Below are 17977 nucleotides of genomic sequence, written 5' to 3'. Positions count from 1 at the left end.
TTGGTGGAACATTTGCACCCCGCAAAAGAAAACGCCAAATAAAATATTAAATGAAGTTAACAGTTCACACAATACAGTAACGTGAGCTATTTAAATTAGCTTGGTTACATGGTGAAATGTAATTTGCTCTTACCAGTGTATCGCCGTGTGTACTTTGTCCATAGCAATCCCACCAATTGCTCCCAAAACGTCCCAGTTAGAGAGGAAATGCCGTAAACATATTCTTTGTAGATCTTCAATTATTCACCGAAAGAACCAAGCAGGCCTGCCTTATTGCAAGATCCGAATTTTCATCAAAAGTTGCTCCTTTCACTAAATAGACTAAAGGTAAAGTGATGTGTTTGAGGCACTGACATGTTTGTGTCTCTTCCTGCAGCCTTTGTGTGTCCTGACAGTCTGCGGTATCAGGCCTGTCTGCCGGCCTGCACGTCTCAGTCCTGCCCCAACAACGACTTTGACTCGGATCCGGACCAGTGTTCAGGCCTGACTGAGGGCTGCGTGTGCCCCGAGGGAACGCTCCTCCACCGACCGTACACCGCCCTCTGCATCTCACCTGAGAAGTGTGGTAAGACACCAGTTTACCTGTCCGTACAAAAGAGCAGGAGGTCTTGAACTGGAGACAACAACATTGGATATTGATGGCATTAGATTGTTAGAGAACCTAAAAAATACATCTCCAAATTATCTGTCTTTAATCTTTTTGAATGATGCTTTTCATTTTTTTTCTAACACAAAAGTGCAAAGTAGTTGAATAGTAGGTTCTTGAAAGTACAAAACCCTAAACTTCTTGTTGCAGAATCACAAACGTATTGACATAATTATAAAATAACTGTTGATAATGTTCTAGATAATCAATGCTTAAAGTCTGCTTCAGCACCGTCAGAACTAGAAACATGGCTGTTTGTGTGTGTGTGTGTCTGCAGCCTGCACTGACAGCTCCGGCGTTCCTCGCGCACACGGTGATGTGTGGAAAGCCTCGAAAGACGCCTGCTGCATGTACCGCTGCGACAACGACACCATCGTTCCCGTGGAGTACAACTGCTCCAGCATGGCGGCGCCGGCGTGCCATCGAACAGGGGAGATGATCATCAGTCTGGCCGACGACACCAGCTGCTGCCCGCATAAAGTCTGCGGTGAGGCCGCGGGGGGTTCCTGAGCCTGCTACGCGCTCTTTAATTTAAAATGTATCAGAGAACAGCATATCTGAGGCTCATTACATGTTTCACTCTTTGTTTTATTGTGTGCAGTGTGTAACCAGAGCCTGTGTGACCTGCTCCCTCCTGAGTGTAAATACGGGGAGAAGCTGGTGTCGTACTACAGACAGGAATCCTGCTGTCCGGACTTTGTGTGCGGTGAGTTTTCTTCTCTGATCAATAAACTCTGATCAATAGAGTTATGGCTTCTCTTTATTGTACAAGGGATGCACTGTGTTACCAACCAACTGTGATACCAGCACAAGATATTTTGTGTCTTTCTTTCCACCAGTTGGAGTTTACCCACTGTCACAGTGACTATTCAATTCAATTTTATTTATAGTATCAAATCATAACAAGAGTTATCTCGAGACACTTTACAGATAGAGTAGGTCTAGACCACACTCTGTAGTTTACGAAGCCCCAACTATTACAGTGGTTGCCTCAAGAGCAAGCATTAGCAGTGGCTAGTGCGACAGTGGCGAGGAAAAACTCCCTTTTTTGTTAGGAAGAAACCTCGGACAGACCCAGACTCTTGGTAGGCGGTGTCTGACGGCACCGGTTGAATGGTGGCAATAATAGTCACAATAAAGATAGTGGAACAGTGGCCACAGTGGTAGTCGTAGTAGTTCATGTCATAGTAGGGCACAGCAGGGCGTTATGGGGTGTGGTGTGGCACAGCAGCCTGGGTGGATGTGGTTGGACGCAGCAGGACGCAGTCGGACACTGCGGGGAATCGCAGAGCGTAGCAGGGTGTAGTAGGTCCATAGCGACAGCTGCACCCGAGACCCCGGTCTAGGTGCCACCCTATTCCAAGGCGATATTCTGGGTGAAGAAGAAACATAGGGACTCCGGGGAGAAAACTCCCCAGAGATAGGTTAGTAACAAGCATTTCTGGGACTAAGGTGCACACAAAAGGAGACTAGTGAAAAGAGAGAAGAGGGAGCAGCTCATTGTGTCCTTGGAAGGGAGGAACTTCCCCAGCAGCAATAGCATAACTAAGAGAGGCAGGCTAAACTAGTGCCTTTCTTGAATACACAGCTTCAGTAGTAACTGTACCGAAAGCAAAAATGTGTCTACCAGCACCTCTAAAGCTCACTAAATAACACGTCTAGGGCCCTATTTTAACGATTAAGGGCAGGTGCGTTTAGGGCGTGTACAAATCCACACAAAAGGGTCCGTGCTCCAGGCGCATGGTTCAAAAGGTTTGTACTTAGTGTCTTCTTTAATTCATAGGTGTTTTTGGTCAATGGCGCGATCACTTTCCACTGCCTCAAGATACTAATATACCAAGAATGCACCTGAACACACCTCCCTGTAAGACCAGCACACCCATGGGCGCACAGATGGGCACAGGTGCATTTGCTATTTCAATCAATCTTAGCGCACCATCTTAAAGGATGCACAGGTGTATCCTTTGCGGAAGACTTTTTCAACATGTGTGATGTATAAAAGAGGCGTGACACACAGCTGGAATATGCAAACCAACAGCTGTTTCACACGTCATTTAATTGATGTAATTTTGTTAAATGCCTGTTGCCTCGACTTCTCTTTCATTTCATCTCGTGTCTCTTCCTCGCCTCCTCCACTCACATCTCAGGCGGGAGGGACTAAGACGAGAGGGGAGGAAGTGAGGAAAAGAATCAAGGATGTATAAACTGAATAATGAGAAGAGGGGATTGTGTCAGGCCAAGAAATTGTTTGGCACATTACTCCCCATAAAAAACCACAACTCGTTTTTACACTTTGTTCTAATGTATATATATAACATGTTAGTGAGCTTTAACCTTCTGATGGAGACAGGCTAGCTGTTTCCCCCAGTTTCTATTCTAAGCGTCTCCTGCTTCATATTCAACGTACAGATATGACAAAGGTATATTTTCTCGTTTAACTCTCGACAAAAAAATCAAATAAGCATATTTCCTAAGATGTGGTAGCCTGACAAGCCAGACCCACATCAAGATTTTGGGTCTGGGCACTCACCATTGGCAGGGCTCAATCCGAGGGGCGGGATAAACGGTTGTCTTTCAAATTCCCTCTGCACACAATAGGATAGCGCTACAACCAGGCAGAGCAACGAAGAAGGTAGCAAAGGTAGTTGATAGATTAAACTTTTGCCATATCTGGTCGGCAAAATCTGAACACATCTTCCTTTCTTAAGAATGATTTCTGTGCCGTTCTTTGTTCTTTTCTCAAAGAAAATCTTAACTCCAAGTCTTCCAGAAGACCGCTGTTCCCAGCAGCAGCAGCAGCCATAAGCCCGCCCACCGACTCTATACACAATGTGATTGGCCTGACCAGAGTTTGGTTTTTCCAGCTCGCAAGCCAACGGAGAGCGCCTAGACCCAGCTGGCTGCAAATTAAATTTGCTGCTGCTAGGGTGCATCTAGATTTCTAAGCTAAAGATGTGGAGCTATTCCTTTAATGTTTCTGTGTTTACAGAGTGTGATCCTGAACTCTGTGAGTCGGACGTTCCCACCTGCAGAGACGACCAGACTGTGATCGCCACCAGAGCCGATGGCAGCTGCTGCCTTGCTCACATCTGCGGTCAGTTCAAAACTTAACTTCTCCATCTTCTGTGTCACATTCAACTGTCGGCGAATCATCAGCAGGTTTCCTTAAAGCCGTCAGTGTCTTCATGTGTGAAGTGTGTGTTTTCTGCAGTGTGTTCTTCCTGTCCGGAGACACCCCCTCTCTGCCAGAGCGGCGAGGTGCTGACGGTGGATGCTAACACCACGGACCGCTGCTGCCCCACCTACCAGTGTGGTCAGAGAACTTATATTTTTACATTTACAGGATGGATATTTCAACATTTAAAAAAAATGTGATTTTAAAATAGATGCATAACAAAAAAACTACTTTTTTGATAAGGGTCTCTTACATTTGTTTATCAAAGAATTGGGACCATGATATTATCACCATTATCAACCTTTATTAATGGCGCTTTTCCATTACATGGTACCTGCTCGATTCGCCTCGACTCTACTCGCCTTTTTTGGTTTTCCATTACGAAAAAAAGTACCTGGTACCTGCTAGCAGGTACTTTTTTTAGTACCTCCTCAGTCGAGGTTCCAAGCGAGCTGAGGCGAGCCGAAAAGGTGACGTGAAAGCGACAGACGGGGGTGTCCTGAACAAACCCGCTATTTTTAAACAGTTTAGCCAGCTGTTTTTTTTTGCTGCCTCCAGCTTAATTTGAAACAAAATGTGTCTTCTGGCAACACACATCTTGGACGTTCTGTGTGTGTGTCGCGTTAGGTCACAGTAGTTTACTGCGGCGCCGCTTGTTTACAGTTCTGCGGAGGCTCCGGCAGAGCTTTCGCCGTGGCCTAACTACACACACACATGGCCGGCTCCACGCACACACCAGCGCACAAGTATAAACATCAGGCCACTTTTACATAGGCTACACAGGCTACGGCGAAAGCTCTGCGCGGAGCCTCCACAGAACTGTAAAACAAACTCAAGTGGTCTGATGTTTATACTTGTGCGCTGGTGTGTGCATCGATACGGCATAACGACCAGCCACGCTGAGGCGGTACTAAAATCTGCAATGGAAAACGGACGCACAGTGTGTCGAGTCGAGGCGAGTAGAGTCGAGGCGAGTCGAGCAGGTACCATGTAATGGAAAAACGCCATTAGTTCTCAGAGGTACAAATGAGGGCAAGGCCTCATTTTTGGTGTAGCCAAGAGAAATACAAATACAATAAAATTCAGAACACAATACACCAACAGAGCAAAAAGTGCAAAATACAATGACTGGAATAGAAACAAGGACATGCAAGTCACTAATCCAATTTTGTAAAACCAAGGGTATGAATCAAATAAATAATAAAAGAATCAAGATAAAATCGAGGACATTTAAATTACTAAAGACAATAACAACTAGAAACACGAATATTTAACACCATTGCTCTACAAACTACATCATGGAGACACTGTTTCTAAATATTCCTGTTTTCTGTTTCTAAATTGAAACATATGTTTGGGATTACTGCAGTTTACTAAAATATGCCCATAACAATATTCTGATATGATGAGATAATGATTGATAAGTTAAAATTGACTGATATACTATGCTCTAATGCAGGGGTGTCAAACTCAATTTCACTAAGGGCCATACTAAAAAAAATGAATCACAAGGGCCAGACATGTATTGTTTATTGACAGACTTTTATTTAATCGAAAAAGTCAAATATCTTTGACTGTGTTATTGCTATGTCTCATATAGTCTTCTAACTTTCACAGTTTGGTCGACATAAAGCCCTAAACAGTTCCTCAGCTATCATAGAACAAAGTGACAAAAACATTAAAAAAGGGACAAAAAAGTGGAAAAAATTAACAAAAAACGCCGGATGCATAAATTGATATGCGGGCCGGATCACAATTTGCGAGGGGCCTGATTTGGCCCGCGGGCCTTAAGTTTGACACCTGTGCCCTAATGCACACAGCTGTTAACAGCTGTGAAATGACTGGTTTTGCTTTGTGTGTGTGTGTGTGTGTGTGTGTGTGTGTGTGTGTGTGTATGTGTGTGTGTGTGTGTGTGTGTGTGTGTGTGTGTGTGTGTGTGTGTGTGTGTGTGCAGTGTGTGAGCCCTACAGGTGTCCTCTGCTTAGTTGTCCTGTTGGGATGTCGGTGGTGTCCGTGTCCAGTCCGGGCCGCTGCTGTCCAAACCAAACATGCGGTACGATACTCGTAAAAACCTCCCACAGCAGGAACATGTTCAAATGAATTCAAAGGCGCGGTTAAATCAGTTTTGAATAGGTTTCATTTTGGCTTTTGGGAGCCTGACATGGCACTTTGGTTTATGATGATACATCATTTTGGTATTGTCAGTTTAAAGTCTTGAAGCCTAAACACAGTTGAAATGTGAAGATGATTCATGTTTATTTGTTTTCAGAGTGTTCCTGTGAAAAGATCGCCTCCCCAAAATGTGGCCTGGTAGGTCGTGACTTTTAATTTTCAGTCTGTCTGTTTGGTCATCTAATTAAAATATTTTAAATGATGTATAGAACTAACTGGGTCAGTCAGTTTAATGTATATATTCTCCCGCTCTCTGGGTTTTAGTGACTTAATGTTTTAACATTAATAGAAGGCCATCATGTGCCAGCTGAGAGAGGCCACTGAAAATGCCAACAAAGCTTTAATCTTAGCTGCAGACATTTTGAAGATCCTACAAGACAACACAACTTAAAACTGACTATATGCATTATATGTACTGTTTTGATCTCATTTTCTGTGCATTTTCTGTTTAGCAGTGTCCCTGGTTCTTTGTGTTTTCATGTATAGTCTGTGTACACTCTATGTGACTCTATCGGTTGTCTTTGTTTTTCTGCAGGGAGAGGCCGCCCAGCTGGACCGGGCCTACATGTCCGACGCACAGAACCAGTGCGCCTGCAAAAGATACAAGTGTGGTGAGAACTGCTGGGGAGGGTTGCTGGTTCAAACTCAAGTGACTTCCATAGGCTGCACGTCCTGCAACAGCTGCTGCACAAATTTCTCTCAATACAACAATCATGAACTTCACATGGACTTAATTCATATTTTCAAAAAAACATGGAAACTGATTCACAATTATAATGGGATAAACACAATTAAATAACAATGGGCTAACACAGGCATACATCATATAGGGAGAAAGAGAGAGAGAAAAAATCAGACAAATACAATCTCAAGAGTTAATAGGAAAATAAAGCAAAAAACGATTTTAATCAAATGGATTTTTTTCCAGTTTCCAAAAACAATAAAGTCCATCAGAAAAAGTGCAAAAAAAACCTTGTGTACACTGTGACCTCTGACCTCGGCTCTGTGTGTGTGTGGTTGTGTGGGTGTTCAGTGCGCGAGGCGGTATGTGTGTTAGGTGAGCGCGGCGTGTTGCGGCCAGGTCAAGCTCTGGTGGAGCACCTTGACGACGGCGTGTGTCACAGCAGGCAGTGCAGCCGCAGCCTGGACCCGGTCAGCGGCTTCTATCTGCTGCGCACCAGCAGCATCAACTGCTCCGCCCACTGCCAACCAGTAAGACCACACACACACACACACACACACACACACACACACACACACACACACACACACACATACGCGCACGCACGCACGCACGCACGCACACACACACGCGCACACACACACGCACACACGCGCACACACACACACACACGCACACACACACACACACACACGTACACACGCGCACACACACACACACACACACACACACACACACACACGTACACACCGACATGCATATATCTAATATCTGCAGCATCAAGATCAAATTCTGTATGTTTCTAATTTTTTTTTCTTCATATTTCCACAAAACTAATCTTGGATGTCTGTGTTTCAGAATCAGATCTACGTCCCCCCGAAGGACCAGAGGACATGCTGCGGTGTTTGTCAAAATATTTCCTGCCTCTACCAACACGAGAACGGGACAACTGTTCTCTACAAGGTAGGAAGTCAACTAATTGTTAATTATATATTAACAGTAACCCTGAATATTTAACATGCATTCTTTAAACACGTCGTATAATGTGTAGTTTCAACTGAGCTGCTCTACCAAAGTGAGTCCTTTAAAAGAAAAACTTCCACTTACTAGCTTTTTTTCCACAGCTTTCAATCGCATCTCACAGTCTTCATCAAGAACTCCTGACTTTAATTTAATTTATTTCTTTTTCCTTTCTAATTTCTTGTGACTTGGTTAGGAGTGTTGTTTGTTTGCTTGTTTGTTTTGAAGATCAATTTGGCAACGACTGAACTTTTACGCTCAAGAAATCAGCTGTCAGGCTTTGTCAACAATGTGACATTAGTCGTTATATATCCAATATACAATGTAACTCATTCCTATAAAATATTGATTCATTCAATTTAATTTTTGTTAATTTAGCATTAATTACCATAAGATGAATGATGATTATACTACCCTATATGATGGTTTTCAATAACACATGTTGGTCATGTTGTCCCAATTTAATACACATGAACCATAAGAGTAAAAAGTAATCTCATCTTTGTTAATTTAATCTAAATGCTGCACTGCAGTTTGTATTAACGACAATCTTGGCTCAATGAGACTTAGACGATCCTTAAATGTGGTTTTAGTCCCTGTAGGTGTAACTCAGCCGATAAGCCATCAGTAGTAGTAGCAGTTGATGTTTTTAATGCTGTCGTTGTGTTTTCAGCCGGGGAAGTCCTGGGTTTCAAACTGCATGAAGTTTGATTGCGCAGACACTCTGTCCGGACCCACGCTCATCTCCTACTCCTATAGCTGCCCACCATTCAATGAAACAGAGTGTATGAAGGTCTGTCAGCACGCACGCACGCACGCACGCACGCACGCACGCACACACGCACACCAGAGTCACACATCTCATTAAATTAAGATAAGATAGGATAAAACTCTTTTGTCTGTTCAAATTTTCTTGCATCGTCTGCTCCAACAATCAACAGATAACATTAAAAAACACAACACAACAACTGTACATCTGTATGGTCACTCAACAAACATCTGACACACCTTTCGGTCACACACACACACACACACACACACACACACACACACACACACACACACACACACTTCCTTGCACTCCTTTTTGCTTGGTTGAGCAGTATTATAGAGCAAGGGAGCGCTTGTAGTGATTTTTTTCTGCAACTTGGCATCCTAAAGCACCTCCCAGAGGGCAGAAATTAATTCTTTAAGATCAAATTAAATTACTTTTAAATCATTATTCTCTTCCGTGGTTTGATGGGTACATACTATTTAGCAAATTTAAAAAGATTGAGGCTTTTTTTGGTTTTAGTTTTTACGCCGAATGATACTGTTTTTGTTTCACAATGGTGTTGCTTAATTTTGTCATTATATACACAATTTTACAAACATGTTTATAGCTAAATTAAGTCTAGTAATTACTCTTTTCCTGCATTTTTTACATGTAATGCTGCATGTTATTGGACTGTTTTTTACATACTTTATACAATCATTTAAAAAAAAAGAGAGGAAAGAGCGTGGTTTTAACATTAAAACAGCCAAAACGTATCTTTAACATTAACAGTTCATGAAAGCACTCAGTTGTTTTACAGTGGTATACAACTGTGGTTCTCAGTGTTCTCAGAGCATGTTAAGTTGAACAAATATGATTAATTAAAAAACAGTAACCACGAGAGTGTGCCCGATGCTTGCAAGGTAATCAAGAATTCAGGTTTGCAAGATTTATTCCAACAGCAACATGTACTAGACAGAGAAAAGAAATATGACAAGGTCTATCTCACTCTGGAGTTCTTTATCAATAAAACGGGAGATATTTGTTTCTTTTGTGTCTAATCAATATTTTCCACCGATCGCGTCGGCGCTGGTTCCGGAGGTGCCGCGACCCCTGCGAACAATCGTGGCAATTCAAGTCAATGCTTGATATTCCCCCAGCTGCGTCACGGCGGCGTCCCAAAAGCGTGCGTGAAGCAGCTCTCTGCTCCGCTGAAGATACGCACCAGGTCTATTTTCACACGAGCAGCGTGGCGTTCGGACACCCGGGCAGTGAGAGAATCCAGTCAGTTTACCAAAATACACCCCCCAATATCCTAATGTCCCCTCTACTACACCATGGACAACAGAGATTCTTGGAGGTGGAAAAACATAATACAACAGAGATCCTTTTTATAAGGACAACCCCACAAAAGAGAAGGCGTGGAGTTTAATTACAGGAATGCTTGGAGTGGAAGGAAGATACTAGCTTAATAAACATGTGATTGTTCTGGATAGTACTTGTAGAGACAATAAAATGTGTGAATAGGGCAGGCAAGACATGCTCCCCCAATGTGGTATGGCGCGTGGCGGAGGACAGAACAAAACCGCGGCGCAGCCGGAATGCAGCACAAACGCGGGGTAAAAGCTGTGGCAGAAGATGCAAAGACAGAGGGTTTCTCTCAAGAAGGAGATTTTCTTTATTTCTCTCTTAACATTTTGACTCTCCTCTGCACTCAGGTCGGTGGAACTGTCGTAAGTTACATGGACGGATGCTGCAAGACATGTGAGTATCTGATCTGAGCGTAGCAGCAGTCCTGTAGTTAGCGTAGAGCTGTAGGCTGACACTGAAGAGCACCTTCACCTGCCGCTCAACATGTTTCCAACATGTTTGCCCTTCAGTTTGTCCGTTTCAGTCCAAAATCATCAACCACATTGTCTGAATTGGATCCTAGCAATTGTTTTCTGTTACATTTGTCTGCTGTTTATTCAGATTAGAGAGATATGTCAGTGTGCTTTTCAGTGAATTCAGTAAAAAAAAAAATATATATATATATATATATTGGCAACAGATAACTCCTTTCAAAGTGCCAGATGATAGAAGTAGCAGTCACTGAAAAGCATCACATGCAAGTGGGTTTGTGGTTTATGTGCTGCAGCTTACCATCATGTACCAATCCCACCAGGTACTGGATTCCCTCTCTTCCCTTTTCCCGTTAGCCCCCTGACTCCCACAGTTAACACAAACTGTGAACGAGGTACCAAAACAACAAGGCTTGTCAGTGCCATTGTTGATATTCAACAATGTACTCCCTCCAAAAAAAAAAAAAAGATCATTAAACACACAGGAAGTCTGACTGCAACCTACTGCCCTCTGCAGAACAGTCCTCTCAACTGCTGTCTCATTTCAGGTCTCAGTGAAAAACAAATCTGCAGAAATGATATGCAACAAAATCAAAACATGCCACCAAAATTACATTTACGGTGCAGATGTTGCATTCTCATCTCTTAATGAAGCTGTCAAATTCTTAAATAAGCTTGTGAATTCCCTTTTTTTGGTAAGTTTAGTTAGAAAAGATGTCACAACGATGTCATTAAAGGGGATTTTTGCGACTTAAAGGAGGCGGGAAGACAATCCTTTATGTAGGCCAAAAATGATGTCAACACTTGAGAGGACAGAAACAAAGAATTTACCCCCCGCCCCCTCCCTGTGGATCACGTACATGTACTGTACACGACAGCCAAACTCTTTCCCCATTTAGCACTGTCTGGGCAGTGCATTGTTGATTGCCAACAATGTACTGTTGGTAGTGGCCCACTAGTCGGGCTTAGACGTCTGCATGTGTCATTAGATACTGATGTGGGTTGGTGTCGGGGGGGTCTTTTCACCCAACACGTAGCTGCTGTAGAAGATCTGTGTGCTGCTCCGCCACCACGAGGAGCTATGTGGGAAACTCAAGCTGCTATGTGAGGCATTTTACCCTCAAAGAATCATTAGTGCAAAACCCTTCACAGGTTTCCACGGGGTCTTAAAAAGTCTAAAAAAAAGTCTAAAATTTCAAAATCAAAATTTAGGCCTAAATTTACTGAAGTCTTGTGTTCTTGATCTTAAATAATTTTAAACAGGTCTTAATCTTCCTACGTCAATGTAACGCTACCTCTAATGCGCAGCGCTTTAGAATATATATTTTTTAAATTCTGTGGTGTTGTAGTTCTTTCTGTTGATATTCCAAATACAGTATAATCCGCTGTATTACAACTACAATCGAGACCAACATGCAACTTATATTGCAGTCAATCTAGACACCAGTCCTACAATGCAAATGATGTCGTGATAAAGGTCTAAAATTTCATTTACAATGGTTTTAAAAAAAAAAAGGTAGTCTCGCATTGCCAGATCTTCCTCCAACGCGGTGCTGCGGAGGAGTGTCTGGCGAGTCCACACAGCATTCTAGGATGGGAGAAAAACGTGCTCTGGTTTACTGGCATTTCTTTAAACCAATCACAACCGTCATGGATGGCACTAACAGCTGTGCGGAGCAACGGTGCCTCTGCAAAACAGCCTCGGGAAGGAACTTGTTTTGGTGGAACGTGTACGTTCAAAAGTAGTTTTAGTCGTGCGAGAGAAAACTCAGATTGGACAGATAGTCTAGCTAGCTGTCTGGATTTACCCTGCAGAGATCTGAGGAGCAGTTAACCATAGTCCTCAGAAATCCACCGGATTTTAGAATGCCAACACAAAGAAAGAGGAAGGAAACGGACATCCGGCCTAAATGAGGGACATCTGGCGGAATTTCCGGCGGGACTGGAGCAACCTCGGAAATGGAACGTTGTGTATATAGACTATAAAAAAGGTCTTAAAAAGTCTTAAATTTGACTTGGTGAAACCTGTAGAAACCCTGACTTCAACAATTGTCTGTATATGTATTTAGAAAGCACTCTGATAATAGAGTAGCGAAGTGGAAGGAGTTATTGTGAGCACCCACAGTTCTTGAAGTAAAATCTTCTGCATAGACAGCGGTAGGTAACTTGAGGTTTGGATGGACATGAAAACTCTCCTCTCAGTACAAACGATGACAAAGACTACAACTGTTTTAGAAAACATCATTTTCAATTGTAAAAGCCTGGGAAAGAATTCAAACTGCGACTCCCAAGGAGCATTTTGGTAAGAAACATCCAATTATCAAGCTTGTACTGCTAATGAAGAGCTGAAGCTAAAGATTACATTTTATATTTAAACCATCATATTTTAAATAAGTTCACTTTGGTATTCTGGGTCGATATTAGAAGAATTCTGCAACTATGATTCTGTGTTTTCTTCTTAATTAACTGCACAAACATTTGTATTCTAATTGGCTACAGCTCTAGCGTCTTTTCCCCAAAATTTGCAAAATACAACCTACTCTTTGCAACATAAAATCATTTCCTCTCACTTAATTTGTCACATTTCACCAATCAAAACAAACAGCCCACTTGCAATCCATGCATTAGCATGGGAGAGCTCGATAAGACTTGCACATTTATCTGCAATTTGTTGAATGACGATCAGATTCGTGCCTGTGCTTACCACAACAACGGCTTCTCAGGCTGATGGGTATCTTTAGCATTTAGAGCCAGTCACCATACCAAACTGATGGAGAAAATTCAACATGCAACTAACCAATTGCCATAACAGAACCAAAAGTATAATCTTTAAATGTTTATGTTGAGTTTATGTGCTACTTTGCTCCCACTTTGCTATATTCTCACCCGATTGGTCCTTGTAACCAGATTAGGACCACCAGTCATAGTGAAGAAAAGAAAGTCACATTGTACCTGCTGTATGGTTGAGGAAGATCTGAAGAAGACAGCTGGTTCCATTTTATTTAGTTATGCTAACAAAGTAAATAATTCTAGCTTACTCATCATGTTCAAATAGTATTTTGATTTGTTTTTGAGTTGGTCTCTACTACCTCACATTAGTTAACAAGTGAAACGGGACATTAAATAGAATAGTTGTAATACTATAATATAATTTTTGTATAAATATGAATGATTCTTTATCGAAATAAAACTGTGATATATACAACTTACTCTAAAACAGCTGGAGAGAGCAAACAGTATTTCACTGTGTGTCACACTCAAATGGTGAAAAGAGTTAACAAAAACTGTGATCTTAATGTGGAGAAAGACTAAATGCGACACAGCAGCTTGAAGTTTATGCTCGTTTTTTTTTTTTTAAATGGCACAAAAGTTGACGGAGCATGTTTACGGAAACTGTCTTTAAACATGTATTTAATTTATTTATTTATTTACACATTTCTAAAGATGATTGAAAAGATTAGTTTGACGCCATTTTGTGTACACGATAAATGCATGAATTGATCTCATCATCCCTTTTATATTTTTTGGAATATTCTTGTTTTTCTCTTATTTGCAAGAAGCCTAATTTGTCTTTGCTCCCTGACTGCGAAGCTTCCTCCTTTTTTTGCTTTCTGACTCTAAAGCTCTTATATGTGATTTATATCCCTCATCTAACTCATCCATCCACTAAACAGCTTGCGCATGATCTACAGCCTCTTTCTCCTCCGACATCCTCCTCTCCTCCCTGGTGTTTGTTGTGACTCTACGTGCAGCAGGTCCGATGTTTTGTTTTCAGCATCTCATGTTAACGGTGTTCCAACTGATTTGTTTTTTTTTGTCGTGTGAACAGGCAAAGAAGACGGGAAGTCGTGTCAGAAGGTGACGGTGCGGATGACGATCAGGAAGAACGACTGTCGTAGCAACAGGCCGGTATGTTCCATGCCTGTTGTGATGTGATGCTGGTTCTGCTTTCCAAAGAAAACACTCCACACAGTGGTAGAGGAAGTACTCACATATGTTACTTAAAGGAACACGCCAACTTATTGGGACTTTAACTTATTCACCGTATCCCCCAGAGTTAGATAAGTCCATACATACCCTTCTCATCTCTGTGTGTATTGTAACTCTGTCCGACGGTTCCACCGGTAGCTTAGCCTAGCACAGATCCTGGAGGTAACCGGCTTCAACTAGCCTACTGCTCCGAATAAGTGACAAAATAACGCCAACATTTTCCTATTTACATGTTGTGATTTGTATAGTCACAGCGTGTACAAATAACAAGGTCACATGAGACACAGCCATCTTCTAACTGTATATAAACTGGGAACTATATTTCTGTCAGGTCCATAATGTCAAGAACAACACAGACAATGAAAGGTTTAAGAATTTATTGAATAAATTAGGAATTAAATTTGGCGATATGGCTCTGTTCAGAGGAGTCCCCTGACCTTTCATGAGCACCATGAAAAAGCAGAGAGTCAGGGGACAGCAGCAGCATTAGGGGACGCTCACACAGTTTAATACTGGGAGAGCTAAACTATTCCCCCATATGAACAGAGCAGCAACAATGACATAGAAGCAAATGCCACGTTATACAGGACAAGGTGGAGCAGGGGAGGAGGTGGGTAGCAAAAAGCGAGCAGCAAGCATTTGGAGCAAACTAAAGCAGCAGTAGGAACAAGCTAAAGTAGCAGCATTTAGGAGCAGCTAAGGCAGCAAGCAGAAGGAGCCAACTGAATCAGCTTAAGTAGCGCGCCCTGTTGAGTGTAGCCATTTAGCAGCGAGGGGAGTGACCAGCTGATGCGCTAATGCAGATCAGCTGCTGCAACTTAGCTGATGCAGATCAGCTGATGAGACCGTGTTGTTGACCAATAGCGGTTAGCAGCGTCTTGACTACCTGGCCTGCCAGAACTGACGCTGACGCTCAATTCTCAGAAAGGCAAAGCAGTGCTACTTCTGCTACTTGGGCGGAGTGATATGCTTGCAGCACCTGAGAAGCCCCGAGCAGATCAGCAATGCTTCGCCTTTCTGAGCTACCGGTGGAACCGTCGGACAGAGTTACAACACGCACGGAGATGAGAAGGGTATGTATGGACTTATCTAACTCTGGGGGATACAGTGAATAAGCTTAAGTCCCAATAAGTCGGCGTGTTCCTTTAAGTAAAAGTAGCAACACCACAGTATAACTGGGTGTCTGTGAAGAAATCACAAGCGGTGCACAGTTAGTGACTATTTTTGCATCACCCAGCAGTGGTTGGTCCGCCAGAGAGGGTAGGCGGCGCTAAGGCAACAGACTTGCTCTTCAACCCACTTGTGAGTTCTCTGCCAGCACTGCGAGTAAACCGTTACTATGGCCAAACAAACAAAGAAAAGAGCGACAAGTACAGACGGCGAAACTTCAAAAACAAGTAATAGTGAGATCCAAAAACGCACCTGCAGTTACCGCTTATCGCCATAAGAGAACGAAACGGAGATCTTTGAGATTGTAACTTTAATCATAGGTAAAAAAAGTGACCGTAGGAGAGCAATATATCATCTGCATACACACTTAACTTGAAATTGTACCCGTGAAGATACACATACTGTATTCAGTGTTTTCCAGCTAAAGGTTCAGCGGGCAGAATACACAGTAAGATGGGCAGTGGGCAACTCAGCCTCACACCACACCTGTAGGATAAAGCAGCAGAGTCCAGAGTTTTAAATTTAATTTAAGTCAAAAACAGTTTGTAGTGGAACAGCAGACATTCGACATACAGCCGACAAAAACAACCAACCATAAAAAGCAGTGACTTCAAAATAGCCCTTGATGACGTTTATAAAGATTAACTTCTACTTTAATTTGCTGGTTCGTTTTGCAGCCCTGCCACCTTCTGAACCTGTACCTCTACTGACTGTCTGTGTCCCGCAGGTGAACATCGTGTCATGTGACGGGAAGTGTCCGTCCGCCAGCATCTACAACTACAACATCAACACGTACGCGCGCTTCTGCAAGTGCTGCAGGGAGACGGGGCTCCAGCGGCGCTCCGTGCAGCTCTACTGCAGCAGCAATGCCACCTGGGTCAGCTACACCATCCAGGAGCCCACCGACTGCTCCTGCCAGTGGTCCTAAACACACACACACACGCACACACACACACACACGTACACACACACACACACACACACACACACACACACACACACACACACACACACACACACACACACACACACACACACACACACACGGTGTTCACATCTACATCCTGTAAAACCACAAAACAAAGAACAAAAGGAAGAAGAAGAAACCTCAGCCATGTTGCTTTAGGATGTTGGGAGAGTGGAATACTGTGCTGTGATTGGCTGGACTGCATGACTGATGCTCTTCCTCTTCCAGTCAGTTTTCGTGGTGCCTCTGCTGGCAGGGAGGTGGTAATGCAGGGCACTGAAGGTGCAGGTAAATTGAACATGATGGTAAATTGTTAGTGCACAGAAATAGAAGTCACAGAAAACGTCAACGTTTTCTTTTGACGGCAATTTTGTTGTCATCGGAAACTCTCCTGTTTTGTGTCACAACTCCAGCAGATTTCTTGCCTATGATGTGAAATACAAATCAGAGGCAGTTTTATGGAGTATAATAACTACTTGATATCCAAATGATACATGAACACCTTTAGAAACACGCTGCAAAGGGCTAAAGCTCTCTGCTTTACTGCAGTGCCACCTCCCCGCCAGTCTACACAGAAAAGAAAATGTTCAGCAAAGGAAAAAAGGAAGTTAATCTTTTGTTTTTGAGAGAGGGAGCTAATCTCTCTGCTCGTCTCCTCAGAGCGCTCCTGTGCAGCCAGGACAGAAAAGTAAAAAAAAAATCAAATATATATTTTAAAACGAGGTTGTGATGCAGACGATCAGGAGAGGAGCTGTGACACCTTCTCAGTTTAGTGCATCATCATCATCATCATCATCATCATTTGGAGATCATATTTTACCCAGAATGTCTCATGTCGTGCCTTGTTTTTGTAAATAATTTAACTTTTTAAAATGATTTGCAAAATCAAATTCTTAGATATTTCACTTTTAGAAAGATGACAATAAACTGTATATTCAGTGATGTGAAGTATACTTTATATAATCAACACTAGTGAGGTGTATTAACTGATTAAATCCAGCCGTACGTGGAGCACTTTATTTATTTATTGGAGATTGATAGAGCACAGCCGTTCTGATATTTATGGACGACAACACAGAGAGAAGAGAAGCATTCGGCCCAACTAAAGAACAAAAAGACCTAACAGGATGCAACACTTTGATTTGGTTTTATTCCCGATTACAGAAAGAAATATATTAGGAGTGCTTGGCATTGTGTAAAAGATGTTTCTCTGTGGACTAAATTCTTAATGTGTTTGTTCAAACAGACCCACCTGGATAGTCGAGTTAAAGAGGATTTGTATCATACAAATGTACATTTGCATTTTCAATAAATATTTCCTTTGGAAAAACTAAATCTCTCTCTTTATTAATAATATATATATATATATTAGATAACAGGACAGTGTTTCTTCTATTATTGTTATATTGAATATTAGGCTCACATTTTCCCTTCTTTGTTTGCATTACCTACAGGAGAGGGTGGTTTGCGAGCCCTAAGTTTGGAAAAGCAGGCAGGAGTACCGACATGGAAGCTAATCAATGTACTGCTGTGGACGGGGGCAGCAGCTAAACTTATTTG

The 17977-nt window shown here is 42.4% G+C and overlaps 1 protein-coding gene across 1 annotated transcript in view; it reads left to right on the top strand.

Moving 5' to 3' along the window:
• otog (otogelin) overlaps nt 1-17752 on the top strand; it is an 81529-nt gene extending 63777 nt beyond the window's left edge. Inside the window, exons 38-51 of the mRNA XM_035999898.1 lie at nt 377-565; nt 924-1133; nt 1248-1352; nt 3636-3740; nt 3858-3959; nt 5776-5874; nt 6091-6131; nt 6529-6604; nt 7027-7205; nt 7534-7638; nt 8369-8488; nt 10168-10213; nt 14120-14199; nt 16178-17752. Coding sequence (XP_035855791.1) covers nt 377-565; nt 924-1133; nt 1248-1352; nt 3636-3740; nt 3858-3959; nt 5776-5874; nt 6091-6131; nt 6529-6604; nt 7027-7205; nt 7534-7638; nt 8369-8488; nt 10168-10213; nt 14120-14199; nt 16178-16378 — 1658 coding nt within the window. The 3' untranslated portion in view covers nt 16379-17752. The remainder of the gene's footprint in view (nt 1-376; nt 566-923; nt 1134-1247; nt 1353-3635; nt 3741-3857; nt 3960-5775; nt 5875-6090; nt 6132-6528; nt 6605-7026; nt 7206-7533; nt 7639-8368; nt 8489-10167; nt 10214-14119; nt 14200-16177) is intronic.
• Nucleotides 17753-17977: the final 225 nt, after the last annotated feature.

The sequence above is a fragment of the Sander lucioperca genome, chromosome 3 (assembly GCF_008315115.2).
Source record: "Sander lucioperca isolate FBNREF2018 chromosome 3, SLUC_FBN_1.2, whole genome shotgun sequence".
NCBI lineage: Eukaryota > Metazoa > Chordata > Actinopteri > Perciformes > Percidae > Sander > Sander lucioperca.
Note: the sequence above shows the minus strand (reverse complement) of the source record. Positions and strands in the feature narration are given on the sequence as shown.